At 44.4% G+C, this 22,340-nt stretch overlaps 1 protein-coding gene across 3 annotated transcripts in view; it reads right to left on the minus strand.

Moving 5' to 3' along the window:
* klhl14 (kelch-like family member 14) overlaps nucleotides 1-22,340 on the minus strand; it is a 45,919-nt gene that overhangs the window by 5,141 nt on the left and 18,438 nt on the right. For all 3 annotated transcript variants that reach the window (XM_061797280.1, XM_061797279.1, XM_061797281.1), the window contains 6 exons: nucleotides 8,774-9,677; nucleotides 7,302-7,423; nucleotides 2,490-2,579; nucleotides 2,114-2,192; nucleotides 1,370-1,560; nucleotides 321-479 (listed from right to left, as the gene is read on the minus strand). In XM_061797280.1, the coding sequence (XP_061653264.1) occupies nucleotides 321-479; nucleotides 1,370-1,560; nucleotides 2,114-2,192; nucleotides 2,490-2,579; nucleotides 7,302-7,423; nucleotides 8,774-9,654 (1,522 nt within the window). In that variant the 5' untranslated portion in view covers nucleotides 9,655-9,677. The remainder of the gene's footprint in view (nucleotides 1-320; nucleotides 480-1,369; nucleotides 1,561-2,113; nucleotides 2,193-2,489; nucleotides 2,580-7,301; nucleotides 7,424-8,773; nucleotides 9,678-22,340) is intronic.

The following is a 22,340-nucleotide window of genomic DNA, read 5'->3' on the forward strand; positions in this document are numbered from 1 at the left end:
GGTCTGAAGCCACTGCCACGGTCTCAAGACGGGGGTAGGGTTTCACTACTGTGGCAGCTGGCATTCAAAATCAACAGGGTTCTTATTCTGACATAGGGAAATCATGGTTTAACGCTGACAAGAAGCCGCTGGAGCTAGAACAAGAAAATGGAGGGAAAAAAAGTCTGTTTTCAAATAAACAGCAACATGCAAAACAACAAGATTGTGTTGCATAGCTGACGAAAACAAGGGAAACGGTCACCTGCTCACGATCACAGACAAAAACAAAAACAACAATCAATCAATCTTTTGATCGTTTCCAGACACGCTCCGGCGCTTACCTTTCAAATGGTTTCCCCCGATGGCGTAAAGGCGGTCGTTCATCCCGGCCAGCGTGTGAATGGCGCGCTTTGTGTTCATGTCCTGCTTGCGAGCCCAAACGTCCATCACGGGGTCGTAGCAGTACAGCCACGACACGTACTCGCCGTTGTGGACCCCGCCTGTTAACAGGTCGAGCTCTCTATCAGCAAACACACTGGATTCCTTCATTAGCAGTGCTACAAATACGTTACTGCAGATAAGTAGTATTTTTCTGACGACTTTTGACTTTTACTCCTGACATTTGAAAACGAGCACCTGTACTCTCTACTCCTTTTTTTTCAAAATAGGCTCGTTACTGTTTTCAGCATTTGCGGATGATGACATGACATAAAAAAAAAAAAAGATGTAAATAGAGAGAATGAAAGTGAATTGCTGTTGAGATCTTGACTGATTGATTAAGATCTTGGAGACTTAAAAGGCAGAAAAAGAAATGGACAGCAGTGACATGGAAGAACACGAACCAGGGAGCATTAACGACAGATTCGGACAAAAAGCTTCGTCCAACAAAATGTAACGTGGAATGATTATGACAGAGCACAACTTCTCGAAATTCGGACTTTTTTCAAATTAAAAAAAAAGATACGCGCTATTTCACAACCATTTTTTATTAGATCTTGAGTAGTGAGTATAAAATTGAGTTATGCGAAATGTTCCGAGAGAACTTCACAAAAAGCAACAGTTTGGTTTATTGCCACTCCTGCTCGAAGTTGACAGTAAATTCAACATTAAACGAAGAGAATTACATGTTGTGGATTTAAACAAACCACATTACTTTGTCTTACCAAAGTCCGCTTTCTTAATGCTAACACAAAATGCCATAGACGAGAAAACGAAACTAGCATCGATGCTGTTGTGTTTTTAATATTCACACCGATTCTCACAAGCATATATTCTTTATCCTCTGCGCAACATTAATATCACTGCAGCTCACTGAGCACTCGTGACCGTCTTCTTCATGTCTACACGTATGTATATATTATACTGGCCCTCTGGCGGCCATGTACTTGACCTGATATGTAGATCTTGCCGTTGTGCACCGCTCCCGCGTGGGCGGCCAGAGGCTGCGGCAGAGACGACACGTAATTCCACTCGTTGGTCTCCAGGTTGTACGACTCCACGCTGGAGAGGTAGCCCGTCTCGTTGCGGCCGCCGACCACGTACAGGTGCTTGTCCAGACGGCAGGCGAAGAAGCTGGCTCTCCTGAGGAGCGAGCGGCGCCCGTGAGATGCAGCGAAAGAACTCACTTGCCATCGTTATTGCGTTTGGGGGGACGTGTTACCTCTTGCGCATATATCACAGAAATACTTGATGCGCTCTATTTATACCTTCTCATTTTGTTTCAAAACAGATCAGACATTGAATTGCAACCGTTTAAAAATAACGTAATGTTTCTGACATTGATTTTAAGAGTTACCCCAATACACACTAATGGCCAACGCAACCAAATGAATAACCACCAGACATGACAAATTAGGGTTTCGAGAGAGTGTTAGGGCTTCAAATTAGGCTTTTAAGCCTGGGTTAGGGTTTCAAAGTAATGTTTAAAGTCGGGGGTGGGGTTTCTAAAATAAGTCAGGGCTACAGGTTCAAATCCATCCAATTTATGCAAATGTAATTTACTTTCATTTCAGTGGTACGCACACCCTGAAGGTAATGCTGAAATGAATGGATTTCATTAAAACATAATAATAATACAAGCCCTGTCGCAGTTTGATAAAAGAAATTCTGCAAATAGTCCTCAAAGTGACCTCACCTCTCCTGCATAGGAGGAAGTTGTATCCAACCGTTGAATCTGGGATCATAGCGACTTACAAAATTGGTACTGTGTTTTCCTACAGAACAGAAGAAAATATCAGGTTTATCATCAGGTTTTGACAGTTTTTGCGTCCTACGTGATTGGTAGCACAATTCCACAATGAAGCAACTTGACACGCCAAATATTTCACTGCTACTTCTTGGTGCCAAATAATGACGAGTGCGACTGGAGGGTATTGTTGATCCACTGGGTGCTCACCTGGCTTAATGTTGGGACCGCAACTAGTACGACAGTGTGCCATTCACACAGAATGATCTCTTAGTTCAGTCAGTACAAAAGGACGTAAATGGAGAGTGAGGTACGTCGCCGTTACCGTTGGGGTTCCACTGGTCCTCTCCGCCGAGCAGCAGCAGGAAGTTCTCCACCTCCACAACGCAGTGATGCGCACTGTTGTAAGGCATTACTGTGTCACACACACAAAAGCAATAGAATTAAACAATTGAATTACAGCATTGGAAGGGAGCCGAGCCCAGAAAAAAAAAAAATGAATTAGTTTTTGCGGGCCACAGAAAGTCTAAAGCGGGGCACAGTGAACCCCGTTTCATGCGGGGGGATACATTCCAGACCTCCCCGCATATAAAAAAAAACAATCTCTTCAAAAAACTGAACCGAGATCGAGTGGGAGACACAGTACAGACATAAAGATCGTCAAGCCGAATTTGAGCATTTTCACTCCTTTGCGATCAATGTCAGAAAAGGCCCGATTATCGGGCGCCTCCTCAAGATGATCCTGAGCGATTATACTGTGGCGGGTTGTGTTAAGAACGCTTTTTCCTCCCCGATCTGCTCAGAAAACGGTCTGGTGGCAACAACAAGTCGACTTTCAACTATGAGGTAGATGTGCAAACCGTAGTCCATCGTGATGGCCAACACTGTTTAAACGGAAGAGCATTCAAAAAAAACCATTTAAAAAATATCGCAGTACTGTGAGAGGCTTTTGAATCCAACGTGTCAGTCGGGTTTTCCTGGTGGGATATAATTATCGCATTGAATCAGGGGTTGTGTGTGAGCCCTTAAATCCTAAATTGTTTCCTCATTTTGGATGATTTTATGCTTTCAATGTTGCAGAAAGAGTTTGTGGAAGACCCTTTTCAGTCCATGAACAGTAATCCGAACCTCAATTATTTCTACAGACACACTCTGAAATCTTCCCAGAAGAGTTCAAGGAGTCGGTGAGTGTCCTTGTTATCGGGGGAAAAAATGAATATTTGATGGAGTTCACCTGCTTTTGCGCTCCCTCCCTGTCCTCCATCTTCTTTTGTTGCAGTGACCCCCATTGAGATGTAGAGAAATGGTCTTGGGCGACAGTCGTAATGAACATGATCGTGTTCACTCAATAAATCTCGGGTGAGGCGGTGAGTTGGTGGGGTAGGGGCTCTGGTGGAGCACAAATCAGTGGAATGTTAAGGCCCACCTGTCTGTCTCCATCAGTCATTTCCACTGCCGCCTCCCCGGCGCCTGATGGATCGCAGTTGCTGCAGAATTAGACAGCCTTGAATCTCATTTCTTTCCAATTGGCCCTTCTCGCTGCAATCTCACTCGGCCCTGCCTGACATGTGCCGCTCCCCGACGAGGCGGCGGCAAGCGAGAGAGGCGCTAATACCACGTACACTAAACACAGCTTTATCTCGAAACGAGGGGATTAGGTTGCCTGCCTCCAGTGCACCTCAAAGACAAGTGCCATATGACTGCCAAACTCCCTTACATCCTATTTACATTATCGTTCAGTCAGCAGTATATAGGCCACGCATGGGCGGCTTGTTATGTGATGTCTAGCGACTTGAAATCATCTTGTACCCGTGGAAAGGGGCTGAAGGGGGGGAGAGGCTTTGCGGAGAGGCGAGGCGACGGTACAGTAGGAGGAAGCGGGACATTTGTCCTGCTTCTACAGGTGCCTTGGACACAGGCAGGCGGCGGGCTAAGCGGCAGGCGAGGTGGCATACCTGAGACGGTGAAAGGCATAAAACCTGCCATTGGCTTTTACCTCTCCCCCGTGTTGGACCTTATTGTAAAATGAAAGTGGATGACGTTAATCTACGCTCTGGCTTTGAGATCCTCCTGCAGGGTCCTTTCCATGGCTGCTGGCTACACTGAGCTCACTAGAGGGAGTCCGAAACCTCTGCATGGAAGCAGGCCGCGCTTGACTGAGTCCACAGCTAATGCGCCAGCTCTGCCTCTCTCCTTTTCTTTTTTTACGCCATCATTCCCGCACTAGGCTGGAGTCGCTTTTATCTTTAATGATGCAAAGTATGCGATTACGGTCCTTTTGGTCACACTCCTGTTGGTACACTAGATGGCAAACTTCACACTGGCATCAACGGCGAGCGTCTCCGTGTGACACGCGACAAGAGGGAAGAGAATCAAGAATCTTCCCAAATTATCTTGATGAATGTCTTAATCAAATGCTGTCCCTCTCAGGTTTCGCCTCATTGGAAAGTTATGATTGAATGTTAATAATCTCCCTCTCTTTCACGTCCATTGTGTGCGCAGACGACATCAGACGCTCGCTGATGTGTTAAGGGGATGATTGTGCAGTTTTGTCCTTCCGCAAGGCCACGGACCATTTGAGTGTTAACTTTTTTAGTTGTGAGTGATGGAAATCCCCACTGACCTTTTTGCTAGTCGCCGTTTATACCCGTGAGGGCTGAGGGTAATGAGCAAATGACAGTGCAGACTGTGCATGTGCATGTAGAGTGCAAACTGATGAATATGGGCAAATGTGAGGAGGGGGGGGGGGGGGGAAAGAAAAACACCAAACAAGAAAAGTGACTGGAGCATGGACACACGATAACCATGACTTTCAAAAGACGACAAAAGGAATTATGGGGGGAAATTATTCTTTTTTTTTTTTTTTTTTTTTAAATGACAAAATGCGTGATGTGAATTGCGGCACACGGCCGAATGGACGGAAACAAAACAAAACAATCTGCTAACGCTGAGGAATGAGCAACAACAAATGAAAGCTCAGTAGCAGAGAAGAAAAAAAATATGCTTTCCCATTATCTGAAGTTTGACCTTTGCATTATGAGAGCAAATAGAGGGGTGAGTCTGGAAAAGGTCAAGGATGGCAAAGAGAGAGGGACAGTGGCTACATTTCCACACACGAAATACAAGGTATTACGAGGAGGGCATTACAACAGGATGTGATCATTGATGTTCGAAATACAGAAATACAAAAATACTCAAAATACAAAACCCAAATGTGTATGTCAGAACACGCTGTAGTCTATCACTAACCTAAGCTAACGTAGTATGGCGGTAACTGAACTGGCATTTTTGTGCCACGTGACCACGTATTCTTGGACAAACCGTGCACTGGTCGCAACCTTAATAAACCGAGCACCGCTCCGCTCTGCTCTGCTCTTGATGCATTTCAATGATGAACCAGTTTGTAATAAGGAGAATAGCATCTCTGTTTCCATGGTTACCTCAGATCACCTACTTCTGTAATATTGCAATATGGAAGCCCAAACCGAATGAAAATGCTCCACATAAACACCTCAATCGGAATAAACAGGCCGAATTGGAATGGAATTTAATCCAGATTCACAGGGGTAGAATATTCCTTTTGCCAAACCGATCGGAAGTACATTTTCGTTACGTAAAACATGAATGAGAATGGTGTCGGGCTGCGCTCTATCTGGGCATTCCCTGTCTTGACGTAAATGCGCAGCGACATCAACGTTTACACACATGGTGGCTTCTTGCCAGAGCGACTGAGCGACTTTTCAACTACCTGTCACTTGTTTTTAAATCAGGCTTTTTTGTGGTTTTTTGGGGTTTAATAAAAGTGTAAAAACAATCACAGCTACTGTGCAAAATAGACGACTGACCTCCACCTTGAGAAATCACGTGATGTTTACGTTGATCTGCGCACGTCAAACGTCTGTCAAATTGCCGTTCTGATTAAATGTAGCAGCGACCCATGTTAAATGCCACAGCGGAATAGATTACATGTAAACATTTGACCAGATATCTTTAATCGGAATGATTTCAATCAGAATGAAAAAAAAAAGTCATCATGGAAACCCAGCTAGTGCCTCTGATGGTCGCAGCCAAGTACTGCACGCCTCAATCGCTTCAAAACTACTTTGGTGGTCCGTAATAATAGTGGACCAGCCAGGACATTTTTTTTGTATTGTGTTAATGTCTATATTGAGGATGATACATTCCCTTGATGGACTCTGGGCAAAAATTAACAATCAAATAATCTATTCATTCATTTTTGGGATGGGGGAAATCTCTCTCTAAATGTCCTGAACTTCTGTTGCCGCGCTAGTGTTTTCCAAAGAAAATTGGCCCACCCGCAGGTGTTGCATTTTGCAACTTTTCAATGCTGACTTAAGTTGCGTTTTTTTTGTTTGTTTTTTTTTTTTTTTTTACATCGCAAACTAGTTGAGTGTAATTCAACAGCACCTCTGCTGGTTGCAGCCAAGTAACACACTCAATTCCACGTTATTGTCAAAACTGCAAACGATCCATTCATCTGTTGCGCCCGTTCCAAGTCTACGCTAAAATGAATACTAACAGTGTTCGAACAAATTGCTACTAAAGCAATATTTATTATTCTATTTATTTATTTATTTCAAGACAATGTTGGTACAGATTGTTGAAAAAAAAAAACCATCAAGTGACCTGACTCCTATGTATTAGTTTTCTTTCGAAATCCAACATGAGTTAGGGGACTAAGGTCACAAACTAATTTTAATTTCAACTGTGTTCGGGTAAACAATTAAAAGCAATTCAGCCGGTATTGATCAGCGCTAGTGAATAATCAAGATGAATTTGAAAGCCACTCGGCAAAGATATCACTCAAACCCCGCGTTCAATCTCTGCCACAGCAGATCATTAGATTCAAGTGAATCTCATCATGCATCTCGGCAGCATATTTCAGCAAAAACAAGGCGAACCAGGCGTGACGCTCCGCAGCGGCGTGAAGTCACGCTCTGATTAGAAACTTATATTAAAAAGTGATAGTGATATATTATTACCTGAAGGATTTAGGGAACTCCTTCGCTCAAACTAACCCGTGTTAAAGTCATCCAAAGGAACGACCGTAAAACTCCCTGAACAGGAGAAAAAAAAAAAAAAAGCCCTCAAATAAAATCCTTTGCTTTCAACTCACTTGTGAGAATCTTCCATGTCTTTTTTTCATCGTCATAGTACTGGACCAAATTGCTGGGGAGGCGATCGGGGCCAGGGGGCAAACCACCCACCAGTAACAGCATTCTCTTATTGGAACGGATTCTGTAATGACAACAGTAAACAACAGGAATCAATGGGGAAAAAAAGAAACACGCTGCACTACACGTCCCATAGAGGTACATCAGGGGCTCTTGCACACATGTATTACAATTAACAAAAGGCACACTTTTCACGGCGCTGTGTTATCGAATGGTTATTACACTCGGAAAAGGTATCGTTCTAATTAGCTGTGAAGCGAGGACGGTACTGCAGGGTGCCATGCCGGAGGCGAAAAGGCACTTGACGACATAAGCCTGCCTATACAATGTCTCCATCTCATTGGCTGTAACGATTCATGTGACGTCCCCCTGGCCGTTTCGTGAGTTTGCGTGTGATGAATAACCCCGCGGGCGCCACGCTTAGCTCTACATTTAGGGGAATCGCCTGGCCCCTAATGGGCTCCAACGCAAATCTAGCAATTAATCAGAATGTGCAGTAATTATATTACATTCAACTCAATCACATACACCTTATTTCCTTTTTCATATTGTCCTTTTTATGCATGGCTACATCACTAGCTTCTCTCTCGCTCTCTCTGTGCTACGGGCCCACTTGGAAGTGTTTTAGGGGTTATTCGTATGCAAATGAGCCCCTGGACATAGATAATGGTGATTAATTGAGAGGAGAGGGTACAGTGGCATGTGAAACTAATTATGAGGATTGCCGATTCCGTGTTCATTTCGGTGCATGTGTGGAAACGACACAGATTTATGCTCTGAAAACGCTTCTGAAGTAGAACGACTCTGCTTTTTATTATGACGTCACTGCCAATGAATGAACTTTCTGTCTACCGTCAGCTCCTTAATAGAAAGTTACAACTGACTTTAAACTCTTGTAAATGTCAAAAGTGAAAATAACGTCATGCATTCTCATGAAATGGATGTATTTAGTGCCAATGAATCACCCGGCCAACACCTTTTGGATGTGCTGCATTTTATTTACAGTGTGACAAAGGGCAGATAAGCTTCACTACAACACAGTTTTTATTTCTTTTATTCAGTCTTCATTAATCCAGGTAATGTAACACATTGGTGGGCGACCTGTGGCTCGTGGGCCATATATGGCCTGCCCGAGCACCTGATGCGGCCCGCCGCGTGATTCTAAAAACAGATAAAACGTCAGACGAACGGTTATCAAAGGTCCCAGAACATTTCACCCACAAATGATCGGAACATAAACATTTGTACAGTCGCAAATGAAGTTTGTCTTTTGGATGAAACTGAATTGCCCCCCCCCCCCAATGCCATAACATGGTAACACCTCAAGTGACTACCTACAGAAACTACAGTCGGTCTGACCACAACTTGTTGACATTTAGAAAACAAAAGTGGTACCTGTTGGTTGTCGTCTTACCTGCTGGCTGTGGTCTGCTTGCAGTGCTGCCTGAAGGGCATCAGGTGGTAATTCATGGCATCCAGCAGCAGCTTCTGGCACACGGGGTCAGTCCTCATGAAGTCCACCGACTGCACCCTCTCCACCAGCTCCGGAGCCGGTATGAGAGCGAAGCGCAGCCTCTTCATCAGGTCCGGCGCGTAGTGCATGCGGATCTCGCGGTCGTGCTCCAGCCACAGCACCGACATCTGAAAGAGCGCCAGCTCCGACTCCACCGGTGGCGGCAGAGCGTCCAGCATGGCGCACATCTCCTCGAAGTTGAGCAGGAGCACGTCCTCCACCAGGTACTTGTTGGCCAGCTTCTTGGTCTCGTCCAGTCCGTGGAGAGCGGCGATCTTGCAGATCTGCTTGTAGTTCTGCACCGAGATCTGGTCGTTGAGAAACTGCACGCTGAGTTTGGTAATCTGGGGAACGTTGAGTATCTTGCTGACCGACAGCACCTCTTCCACCGTGTCCAGGGAAAGAGTCACGTTGGCCGTGTACAGGTACTCCAGCACGAGTCTCAGTCCGATGGAGGAGCAGCCCTGCAGGACCAGATTATTGATGGGCCTGGCGCCGGGGGTCACCAGCTTGTCGTCGGGCGAGGACGAAGGGGTGCCGCTGCTGCCCTGGTCTCCCTTGCCGCCCTCGTTGTTGCTGATGGCATTGTGGGAGGAGAAGAGCGACCTGAAGTACTGGGAGCAGGATGCCAGCACCGCTTTGTGGCAGTGGAAGTGCTGCCCTTGGGCGGTGAGAGTGACATCGCAGAAGAGCTGCTTCCTCCACAGCAGGTTGAGCCCGTGCAGCAGCGCGTCACTGTGCGCCGGGTCAAAGGTGGACGTTCTGTCACCCGATCTGGACATGGCTTCCTAACTGTGGACGCCTCCTGGGCAACACATAAACCATGCAAGCCATTTACCTTAGAGCAGCACAACGCATGTAGGCTCAGTCTATTACAGAGAGGGAAAACTATCTGTTGGATGAGTTATTGAGCCGGGATGCCTGAGAATTTGCATCCCACGTGGATGATCTTCAACTTCGACACGCGCGCGCGCACGCACACACACACGCAAATGCTTTAGTTTGCATCATGCAACACAACACAACACACTATTCGTGTATAGTCCAGTTTTAAAGCGAGGCTGTGGTTTAGACCCAAAAGGACGACCGAGATGTTGTGGTGCTCGACACGGCGACGAGGCTCCACTCGGCGGCGACGGAGAAGCGAGATTCCCGCTAGAGAGAGGATGCGGCATGGATCTCTTCTCGTCCTGCCCTCCTGCAGCCGCGCAGCTCCGCTGCCGCCGTCGAGACGCCGCACGGCGCGCGCATCTCTACCGTAGCCCGACAAAAAAAAGAACAAAAAAAAGAACAAAAAAGTCAATCTTCTCGTCCGCGGGAATCAGAAAACCGCTGAAAGTTCACGGCGATATACGCGTCTTTTCTTTGCGTCCGCGCCGCGACAAAACGCCATTTGTGCGTGCGTAAACTTACGCGCGCCTGTGTGACAACTAAATGATGAGAGCAGCAACAACTTACCTGACACACACTCACCACGCACACACTCCCTCCAAAAAAAGAAAGAAAGTAATCTTCGGAGGGGGGTCCCCAGAAAGCTCACTCAAGAGTCCCTTCTTTTGTTCTCCTTGTTTTAAAAAAAAAAAAGCCGAAGTCCGAAGCCCCCCCCCCCCCACCACCCCCAAAAAAGTCCCAATTTGGCGTTATTTGTTGATCATTTGTTTCCTCGGAATTAACCTGAAGTGTGCGAGTGTGTGAGAAGGGAGCCGTGCTTTCTGCAAGAGGAGGAGAAGAAGAAGAAGAAGAAGAAGAAGAAGAAGAAATATACGTGTGACAAATTATGCTACCAAGAAACAACACATCATTATCCTTGGGCCTGGGGCTCAGTGAGTCGTAACGAGAGTAATAGGAAATCCACGGTTGGGGAGAGAAACGGTCGTGCATGGCCGGTGGAGAGAGACCATGCAGGGGTATGGATGCTGGAGAGACTCGCAAAATTATGGCTCAAGGCTATTGTAAAAACTGTCGAGCGTAAATGACTGCGATTTCAAACATCTATGGAAGAAAGGAAAGAGGGAAAAAGGGGGAGAAAAAAGGCGAGTCTCTCGTTTTTTTTTTTCCACCCCTCGCTGTTATGGAGAGAAACCGTCAAGTTTTAGTGCGCATTGCTAATTAGTCAATTTCTCTCTGCCTTCACAGCCCGGCGACTTTGCTGCTGAGCTGAAACTGCTAATTTCTGGGACCAGCCTTTTTTTGGCTGTGAACTGGATGGATGAATGGCTTGTCTCGCACAAATGACAAAAAGCCCCTGCCTTAATCTCCATCGGCAAAATAACCCCTCATCTCCCACCCCCCTGGAGCTAGTCCTTCAAACCGCAAGGTGCGCCATACAACTTGTGCATATGCATCATAAAGTCCATGTCCACTCTATGTTCATAATGCACCCATGTTTTTATGTATGCAGGGACAGGACAATAAAAGCAAGAAAAGATGTCGATGTAGGCCTATCACACTTTCATCGACTCTACTTTTTATCTACAAGCCTGGACACACAATGAGAGTCGAACCCAGAGTTCTTTGTACAAGTTGTACAACCCCAATTCCAATGAAGATGGGACGTTGTGTTAAACATAAATAAGAATAGAATACAATGATTTGCAAATCATGTTCAGCCTATATTTAATTGAATACAGTACAAAGACAAGATATTTCATGTTCAAACTGATAAACTTGTTTGCTTTTAGCAAATAATCAACATTCCAACAAGCAACACGTTCCAAAAAAGCTGGGACAGGGTCATGTTTACCACTGTGTTACATCAACTTTTCTTTTACCAACATTCAATCAACGTTTGGGAACTGACGACGCTAATTGTTGAAGCTTTGTAGGTGGAATTCTTTCCCATTCTTGCTTGATGTACAGCTTCAGCTGTTCAACAGTCCGGGGTCTTCGTTGTCGTATTTTACGCTTCGTAATGCGCCACACATTTTCAATGGGAGACAGGTCTGGACTGCAGGCAGGCCAGTCCAGTACCCGGACTCTTTTACTACGAAGCCACGCTGTTGTAACACGTGCAGAATGTGGTTTGGCATTGTCTTGCTGAAATAAGCAGGGATGGCCACGAAAAAGACATCGCTTGGATGGCAGCATATGTTTCTCCAAAACCTGTATGTACCTTTCAGCATGAATGGTGTCTTCACCGATGAGTAAGTTACCCATGCCATTGGCACTAACACAGCCCCATACCATCACAGATGCTGGCTTTTGAACTTTGCGTCCATAACAGTCCGGATGGTTCTTTTCCTCTTTGGCCCGGAGGACACGACGTCCACAATTTCCAAAAACAATTTGAAATGTGGACTCGTCGGGGCACAGAACACTTTTCTACTTTGCATCAGTCCATCTTAGATGAGCTCGGGCCCAGAGAAGCCGGCGGCGATTCTGGGTGTTGTTGATAAATGGCTTTTGCTTTTGCATAGTAGAGTTTCAAGTTGCACTTACGGCTGTAGCGCCGAACTGTATTTACTGACAGTGGTTTTCTGAAGTGTTCCTGAGCCCATGTGGTGATATCCTTTACACATTGATGTCGGTTTTTGATGCAGTGCCGCCAGAGGGATCGAAGGTCACGGGCATTCAATGTTGGTTTTCGGCTTTGCCGCTTACATGCAGTGATTTCTCCAGATCCTCTGAACCTTTTGATGATATTATGGACCGTAGATGAAGCAATCCCTAAATTCCTTGCAATTGTACGTTGAGGAACATTGTCCTTAAACTGTTGGACTATTTTCTCACGCACTTGTTCACAAAGAGGTGAACCTCACCCCATCTTTGCTCGTGAATGACTGAGCAATTGAGGGAAGCAATCATGGCACCCACCTGTTCCCAATGAGCCTGTTCACCTGGGGATGTTCCAAACAGGTGTTTGAGGAGCATTCCTCAACTTTCTCACTCTTTTTCGCCACCTGTCCCAGCTTTTTTGGAACGTGTTGCAGCCATAAAAATCTAAGTTCATGATTATTTGCTAAAAACGATCAAGTTTATCAGTTTGAACATTAAATATCTTGTCTTTGTAGTGTATTCAATGAAATATAGGTCGAATATGATTTGCAAATCATTGTAATCTGTTTTATTTAGGTTTAACACAACGTCCCAACTTCATTGGAATTGGGGTTGTAGTTGCATGTGCACAAATAGGCACCAAAACCTACTTTTAACCACTATAACCAACAAGATAGATGTCACAATATAACTGCATCAACTTTTCAACTGCATCAACAATTCTATGAGCCACAATCTACTGTACTTTCAAGTCACAGAAACGCTTTGAACACTAATTACAGCTAACCATGCCACTTTCTGACACCATTTGTCACCAAACTCCAATAAGTCAAAACACTCAACCTGGATTTGAACCAATGTCTAGTCAGTAGAATTACGAGTATCTGACCATGATGACTGGCAGAGGACCATGTCCCCTTCTGGACTCAGGGCCATAACCCGAATGAGGCTGCCAGCTGACCCAAGGGTCTTTTCAAATTGGCATGCAATAAACACAACTGTCCCACTTCTCACCAAACTTTGTCGAGTATTACCATGAATACGGATTTGAACTTTGGTCCACCTATACAGGTGCCACAGACCAATTCCAGTGCCTTGACCATCTCTGAGGTCTGTTTCAAAGTGGTCAAGCGTCCCAAGAGTCCTATCGATTGGACACACAATGGCTGACCATCAATTGTCACCAACCTCTGAGGAGTAGTACCCGCAACCTGGTTTGAACCCAGGTCAAGCAGGTTGAAAAACCTGTAAGAAAACCACACGGCCATGTCACACACGTGCCTTAGTCCAGACATCTAGCGCATGAATCTGGTTGAAAAAGTAGCCAGGCTCCAAAGTACCAACATTGAGTAAATCATCACACACCTTTCCCGTACAAGTGCCACAGTCCCATCCTAGTGCTCCACCCATCGCTGGTGTCTATCTCACAGTGTTAAACTGTCCCAAGAGTTCTGTCAATTAGGCAAACAATGGCTAACCATCACACTACTGACACTTTTTGTCACCAAACTCTACAGAGTTGTACCCTCAAACTGGATTTTAAGCCATGTCAATCAGGTCACAACGCCACAGTCAAGCTCCAAGCTACGATACCAAGGTTGGGTAAACAACCACATAGATGGCACTCTTCATCTCAATACCTTCAAAGTGATGCGGTGTTCCAATCATCCTCGTACCTCACCCATCTCCAGGGGGTCACCCAAGGGTCCTTCCAGCTGGGTACTCAACGAACTGACAACATTTATTACAGAATTCGAAGAATCAGGCATTAAACCTCAACCCCCTAAATTCAGGTCTATTAGCCTGAAAAAACACTAAACTAACCATGACACATAAGAGATGTGTGGGTATGTAGCCAAATTGTAGGAATGAATGCATGCATCATCACACTACCTGATCCTTCCAAGAGAGTGCCTATGTCCCACACATGTGGCCAGTACAATCAACCAATCTCTGGGGTCGATCATACACGGGTCACCCAAAGGTCCTTCCAGCTGGCCACTCAACGAATAGCCTCACGCCTAGCCGTCCCATTACAAAACTGTGAGAAATCATACACTTAATCTCAACCCCTGAATCCAGGGATCAAATAGGTAGAAAAAAACAGTACACTAAACATGACACATGAGAGCCTGGGAATGTTCGCCAGATTGCTGGAATGATAGCGAACGTGACCACACTACTTCCTGACTCCGAGAGGGGTGCACGTGTGCCATACTTGCCCAGCACAATCGCCCAGTGTCTCACCAATCTCTGGGACCCTTTCAACTGGGCACGCACACACAGTTAACTGCCACACTTCTGACACCAATTGTTCCAGAACTCAGAAACCTGCAAATGGACTGAGAGACCGGCATGATAGGCAGACTGACTTGAAATTTGGTGACTTTATGGCAACGGATGGTTAATAATGGTATAAAAAAAATAAGCAGAGAATGACTTATTAGGACATAATGAACTGTCAACTAAATAAAGAGCTCAATTAGAGCAAAAAACCTCCATGTGGGACTCCCATGGGACCGGCCATCACAGGTACCTCAAAAGTATATGGAATGACAGATTGGGATAAATGTTCACGTACTATGAAACAGAACATTGTGCTATGGTTATGGACATGCACTAACTAACACATGTAAGATGCTTGTTATCCACATCTAATGTTTGAGTGACATTTAAAAAATAAAAAAAAAAATAAAAAAAACAACAGTAAAAAAAAGTGTTTCAAACATGCCGAGTTGGTGTTTACTACAGCCTAAATCATAGTTGTGAGGATGCGTGGCAGCGCTACAGTAGTTGGCCGTGTTGCACTTGGGAGTCACATACTGTTATCTTTACAAGCGCTCAGTTAGCACTAAATTACCCAAGTCTCCAGCGAGCCATTCTAACACAATAAAATGACCATTTCCAAACTCTTTCAGCTCTTTGTAGCAGCTCAGTCTCCCGAGGCCGCTGGTCGTCAGATTGCACGGCGTTTATGGTTGCAGTGTGCAGCAGGAGGAGGTGGTGGTTGTAAAGGGGGGAGAAGGAGGGAATGGGGGTGGTACTGGTGCTGGTGAGGAGAGGGAGGTGGGGGGGGGGGGGGGGGGGTCATCAGATAAGAGAAGAATTTCAAGACTAATTAAACCCGTTGAGACAAAGAATCACACTACAGTGATTTACAACTCTGTGCCAGTTAACCCAAGTCATATTTAGGTGTCATATTACACATATCAGATCAGGTCCACGTGCATGCCTCTACGAGGAACCCATTAGAGATGATGCCAACACCAGGAAGACACTTATATGTAAGGTCACGCATAGGCGGCTTTTGTATTTGAGCTTTTAACAGATAAAATAAACAAGTCCACTGGCTATACTGCAATGCTATCGTAAGCTATAATGGGTTGTTTTCTACACTGCATGTGCACACATTATAAGGTCAGCCCTGTTTCTTTCCCATTAACATAAAGGGTGAACATTTACTCCCATCAGTGCACCGAAACAAAAAGACAAAATCCAAAGTTGTGAAGAGCAAAGTCTTTCATCCATAATTCCGTTTGCTAGCTTTTGCAGACATAAAATGGGGGGAGGGGGGGGTTATGCTGAGATAGAAAGTATTATTTTCCTAAATGGAAGGTGTCAGATGGTCACGGAAATGTGATCGGCTGTTCAAGATCACTGCTTCCCATCTGCAATTTGTGACGTGTGAAAGATTCAGCCCAAATGTGCTCAGCGAGCGTAAATCCTCAGCACTTTCTCTTATCGTGGAAAAGCAAGATAACCAGCTGTTTACAGATCACAGAACATATCATATTAATATCATGGAGAGGGCGATATCATCTTGTATGAGAAAAAAAAATGATAGATTTTGTTAACTATCTGTGGTATGGTATTGAAATCTATGAATTCAAATGTGTATTGTAAACCAATTACACTGGCACAATTGCATGAGATCTTATGCAAGAGCTGTGCCAAGAATTCAAAAGGTGTCATTTCTGTTAAAGAAGTATTCATTTCACAAGTCATACTAATATCATACTGCATCATACTAATATGATGTAATGTTTTGCTTGTTTCATGTTCCTGAATAAGGTGGCAACATTTGAAAAACACCTTTCAGTATGATGCAATGCACTTCTACACCACAAGGCTGAGTAAAAATGCAACAACAAAAAAAAATTATATATATATATATATATAAAATAATTACAGTATCTGCAAGTTGCCAGTTTAAGACCTTGTCAAGGGTTTTCTGATCAACTTTAAGACCTCTCATTTACTAAAGTTCAACATTTTATCTTAATATGCCATCCATCCATTTTCTTCTGCTTATCCGAGGTTGGGTTGCGGGGGCAGAAGCCTTAGCTGGCAAGCACCGACTTCCCTCTCCCCAGCCACTTCATCGCGCTCTTCCAGGTTGATCCCGAGGCGTTCACAGACCAGCAGTTTCTCCAGCGTGTACTGGGTCGTCCCCAGGTTCTCCTCCCGGTGGGACGTGCCCGGAACACCTCACCAGGAAGGCGTCCAGGAGGTATCCTAATCAGATGCCCAAGCCACCTCATCTGGCTCCTCTCAATGCGAAGGAGCAGCGACTCTACTCTGAGTCCCTCCCGGATGACCGAGCTTCTGACCCTATGTGACACCCTGCGCAGGAAACTAATTTCGGCTGTGTGTACCCACAGCTCGTGACCATAGGTGAGGGTAGGAACGTAGATCGACCGGTAAATTAAATGCGGACCAAACTCTGACACTGGTCTTACAGGGACCGAAGAGACCGTATCAGTGGGTTCGGTACCCCATACCTCCGAAGCACCCACCGCAGGACTCCCCGAGGGACATGGTCGAATGCTTTCTCCAAGTCAACAAAACACGTGTAGTCTGGTTGGGCGAACTCCTATGCGCCTTTGACGATGCTGACGAACGTATAGTGGTGGTCCACTGTTTCACGGCAAGGACGAAAACCACCTCTTGAATCCGAGATTCGACTTACCGACGGACCCTCCTCTCCAGCACCCCTCAATAGACCTTAGCAGGGAGGCTGAGGAGTGTGCTCCCCCTGAAGTTGGAACGCACCCGCCGGTTCTCCTTCTTAAAAAGGGGGACCACCACCCCAGTTTGTCAATCCAGAGGCACTGTCCCCGATGTCCATGCAATGTTGCAGAGGCGTGCCAACCAGGACAGCCCCACAGCATCCAAAACCTTTAGGAACTCTGGGCCAATCACATCCACCCACGGGGCCTCGCCACCGAGGAGATTTTAACCACCTGGGTGACCTCAACCCCAGCGATAGGAGAGGCCGCCCCATAGATCCAAGACTCTGCTTCCTCATGGGAAGGCGTGCCGGTGTCATAATAAGCATAATATTTATACAGTATGTCCAGTATATTATAATATGATGTTGCAATTTGTGTTAATGCAAACTACCTGAATCTACATTGTCTGTACACCATAGAATGCAACACTGACTTATTCTTTTCTTCTACTGGTTCAAAAACAATTGGATAACAGTGTGGCATTTCAGACCTTGAACTGCAGAGTTCAAGATAAAGTGTAATTCTTAAGGATTATTAAGGCTTTCATTTGAGGAAAGCCAATGTAAAGATCTTACACTGAAATTTGGGTTTTGGTTAAAGCAAGTTCAATGTTCTATTTAAATAAAAGGTCAGCAGTTCCGATACTCCCAGAATTCCACATTGTAAGAGATTTCATTTGACGAAATAATATAGTACGTCTTAGCACAGATGGGGCTAGTTGAGGTCACGAAACTGTATTTTAGACGATCAGGAGTTTCTGAATGGGTAGCAGCTGCTTCACAAAGACCCTTAAGATTCTCCTCACTTCTCCATGAAGGGAACAAATGAGGAGAAAGCGAATGAGTCAAAGGTCGCAACTTTTCTTTCTTGCGCTCATTTTGAGAGGGGAAAGAGAGTTGATTAAGAGACTCAGTATTTATTGTCCTGACAGTTAAGCGTGTGCATGCGTTGCTATGATTAGAGAGGACTCCTAAACCATCCACACGGGCAAGAGGATGAACAAGACAGGACTAGCACTTTAGCGTACACAGTAGTGCATGTGCCATTCGGGGAGCCCTGCTGTTCTCTAACCTCCACACATGGCGTAGCCACCACAGACACGCCTCAGGGAGTCACTAGGCAGCCGGGAGAAACAGGCGGTGCGCCCCCACCCCCCCTTCCATGTGCAAACACAGGAACATCTATGTGTGTGCGTGCGTGGTTCTCAAATGAAAGAAAGAATACTAATTGTGTGCTTCAACTATAAATGAGACATGGAAGCTGACCTGAGACAAGAGTCCAGACTGTACGGTGTGTGGGTGGGGGGGGGGGGGTGCTTTAAGGCGGGAAGTAAGGAGGAGGGGTGCTGCTTCTGCTGCACAGTCCCCCAGTGTGATGCATCTACCTTCAGGGTGGCAGCAGGCGTGGAGTGGGGTGTGACGGAGCGAGCACGGGCTCAGTGGCGCGGTCACCTGGGGACGCTGAAGCTGTTGTAGCAGGACTGATAGTTCTTCCTTGGGAGGACTGCAAGATGAGCCCTATTGTGTTAGCAAAGTCCTCAAGCCATCAGCATCATACAGATAGCTGTTTCTCATATTTTCTCCCTCTCGTTCAAATTGTACCTAACGTTGTGGCCAATGACTGTATATAATGGGGTACATCTATCGATTTTCAACTTTGATCTTAACTGGTGTACTCGAGATGACCAACACCGAACGTAACCATATCGCCGATAATCGTTTTGCTCCTTCCATAACCACATGGGTGGTGTAGTTGCAAGAAAGACCTGTGAGAGGCAAAATGATGCCACAGGGTATCCTGACTGCTGGACAATACTAAGAAGAAAAAGAAGAAGCTAGGCGTTCAGTCTCACGGTACAATCACGGTGCTGCTGTTTTGGTTAGCAACGGGCTCAGCAGTTGACTCTACAACGTGCGTGTGTATGAACAAATGCGTCTGTGAACTGAGACACAGTATTTTAGTTACCTGACAGGAAAAGGTAGGCATCCATTTGCAGGGGGGTGTTTAGTTTTCAGTGGCGAGAACTCGAAGCGATTTCCTGGAGCATAGCATCTATTAGAGTAGATCGAGGCAATAGATTCAATGATTTCATCGAAAGGCCACATCCTGGAATAGTGGTTAGCATATGTATCTTACAGTCGGGACAGGCACTAGCCCACCAGTGACCCAAATGAGGACAAGCGCTATAGAAAAGGGATGAATGAATTGGATCAAAACACACAATACAGGTATCTTAGAGAAATATTTTGTGGTAAACAACAGTGTTTGCTTCAGTAGATTCCTTTGGCAAGGGGAAGCTGGCAAATTATTCCAAAGTTTTTCACTTTTGAAGCGTACATTTGTGTTGCAACTATTCAGAGGCCTATCTTTTGGAAAACTCGGCGTCTAACATGGTCAGCTTTCGCAATTATTCAGTCCACTGACAAGTGAAACAAATGGGACCAACTCAGTGCATCCTGCATTATCTTCACTTCTCGCATTCCCAGACAATAATTAATACAATGACAAGTTTCTGTTTCTGGGCACAATATAAGCTTTCTGAAAGCTGTTGCGAGAGAGAGGAACTACACCCTGGGGGTGATGTCATACTGTACACGGTTGCCCCTTGCAAGCCGGGTGAGATGGTGACAGCGCTTCTTAGCTGGGATGATATATGTACAGTACAGCGATGAAATAGAATGTGAGCCGTCAAGAAAAAAAAAAAAATGCAAACACCCTCACCTATGCAGCATGCACGCCCTTGAACTGGAGGAAGGTCACATGACAGACATGAACTCATCAATGCAGATGTGCGGACCACCTCACACTATTTCATCACATTATCATCTGAAGCCAATCAACATTATGTCTAATATATGTAATAAAGTGCATATACACACTCATTGGACACTTGATTAGATACTCACAGAATCGAATAAGAGCCAATACAAGAGCTGTCAGACAGGTACTCATTTAACAACGTGTTTATTATTGCACTGCATCATAGAGAGAGTTTTTTTTTTTTTTTAATTATTATTATTATTTTGGGCACCTTATATAGCGACATGAGTCAGTCAAATTATTAGACACACATCTGGTATGATGTAGGAAATAATAATCAATTAATTAGTTCCAGCCTCAAACTGTCGCCATCACAAAACATTAACTGGACAGGAAATGTTTTAACGGACAAAAGTTAAAGAGAAGGATAACAGTGTATAATTAAACAAAAATACAGTAAAACTACTCAGCCTTTGAAGACAACGGACAATGGCGATGGAACAGGAAGAGCAATACTGTCTCCTGCTTGCGTTTCAGAGGTACTGTATGCAATTGTTGTGTCGTGTATAGTAAGTGTATTGATGCAAGCATTAGTATTCTTGGGAACGATGATTTGCATAAACAACTGAAACAACTAATAATACTGCACTGTGTCGCGGTAACTACTTTACTTTCTGGTTCTAGGTTTACCATCATACTCTTCTTTTGCTCTTTGCCATCACTGGTAGCCTTCAATCATGACATCACAAAAATGCCAAAGTCAAGACATGCTTCAGAAGTTCATCCTTAGGATGCACACAAGAGTTTGTGATGTCACACATCATGACGGTTTGTTTGATTTTAGAGCCATTTCTTGTCCAATTTTAAACCTCTTTTTGGGTGTTCGGCTTTAGAGGGTCCACTGCACACGCAGAATAAATAAATACGGTTCATTCAACACCTCTCTGAGTGTCAATCAAAACATTCTTTTGTTGTAGCTGTTCTTCAGCATGAAGATTTGAGTATGAGAGAGTTCAGAATTATGCCATCGGCCGTATATGGTTCCATCTCAGTAATTTAGAATATAGACATTTTTATTTATTTCAGTTGTTCAATTGATTCAAGCAAAACTAATCTGCGCCAATGTCGGACGGAAACCTCCTATATCACACAACAATATATATATATATATATATTATTATTATTTTTTTTTTTCTTTACAAATTACGGACCAATCTAAAGTTTTAAAAATGGCTTGCTCGCTTTTAAAATGAAATGCTTTTGGGTTTTTGGACAAGCAATGGTTTTGGAGATTAAACCTTCATTAACACGTGAAAATACTTTTTGGAAGGCCAATTCTTGCCTTATTTCTATATTAAAAATCATTATGATTGTTCATGTAATATTCTAACTTCTTGAGATGGTGAATTTTGTCAGTGTAAAAAAACCAAATCATAAATCATGAAATATTTCTGTGTTCAGCAAATCTAGGAGTTCCATTACTTTAAATTGAACTACTGAAATAAGTGTTTTACGAAGTTTTAATTGAGAATGTGCCTGTATATTATTTACAGTGTAACTATAATACATGTATATTATAATAACAAAAAGCAAAGTTTTTGGTGCGTGAAGGGACCAATACGTCCCTTGAGAGAATTGCCACCACTCCTATTTTGGCCGACGAGTGTATTACAGGTTTTTTAATTATAGAGGAGCACATTCCCCCAGCATCCATTAAAGGAATGCCATGCTAATTTTCAAACCTCACAGCAGGCACTGGCATCGATGGCAAGAAAAGTGGATGAGTTTCTCTTTAACAGCTGTAATTTGTGTTTTCCAATCACCATGCTGATTTCTGCTCATTATGCTCCGGTTTCACACCGGTAAGTGAGCAAAGTTTGGATTGATTGACTCTAATTAACTAAGAAATGTTCCAAGCCACGGATTTATTATCATGCTAGCTAGCCACAAATGTCAGAGACTTTCACAATTATGCCACTAAGATAAATATCTGGAAAAATCAGACGAGTGTGAAAGCAGAAGGAACATGTACTGTTATCGTGATGAATTAGTTTGGCATGTTTTCCGCACGCTAAAGAATCACTTGAGAGAATACACAATTTAAAGCATTGACAGATCATTCAGTTAGCAAAACATTGGGGAAGCAAGGAATTACAGTGCCTATAATTAGGATCGTATTGGTTTTGTGAATGGTTTGTTAA

Source organism: Phyllopteryx taeniolatus, chromosome 14, assembly GCF_024500385.1.
Source record: "Phyllopteryx taeniolatus isolate TA_2022b chromosome 14, UOR_Ptae_1.2, whole genome shotgun sequence".
Lineage (NCBI taxonomy): Eukaryota > Metazoa > Chordata > Actinopteri > Syngnathiformes > Syngnathidae > Phyllopteryx > Phyllopteryx taeniolatus.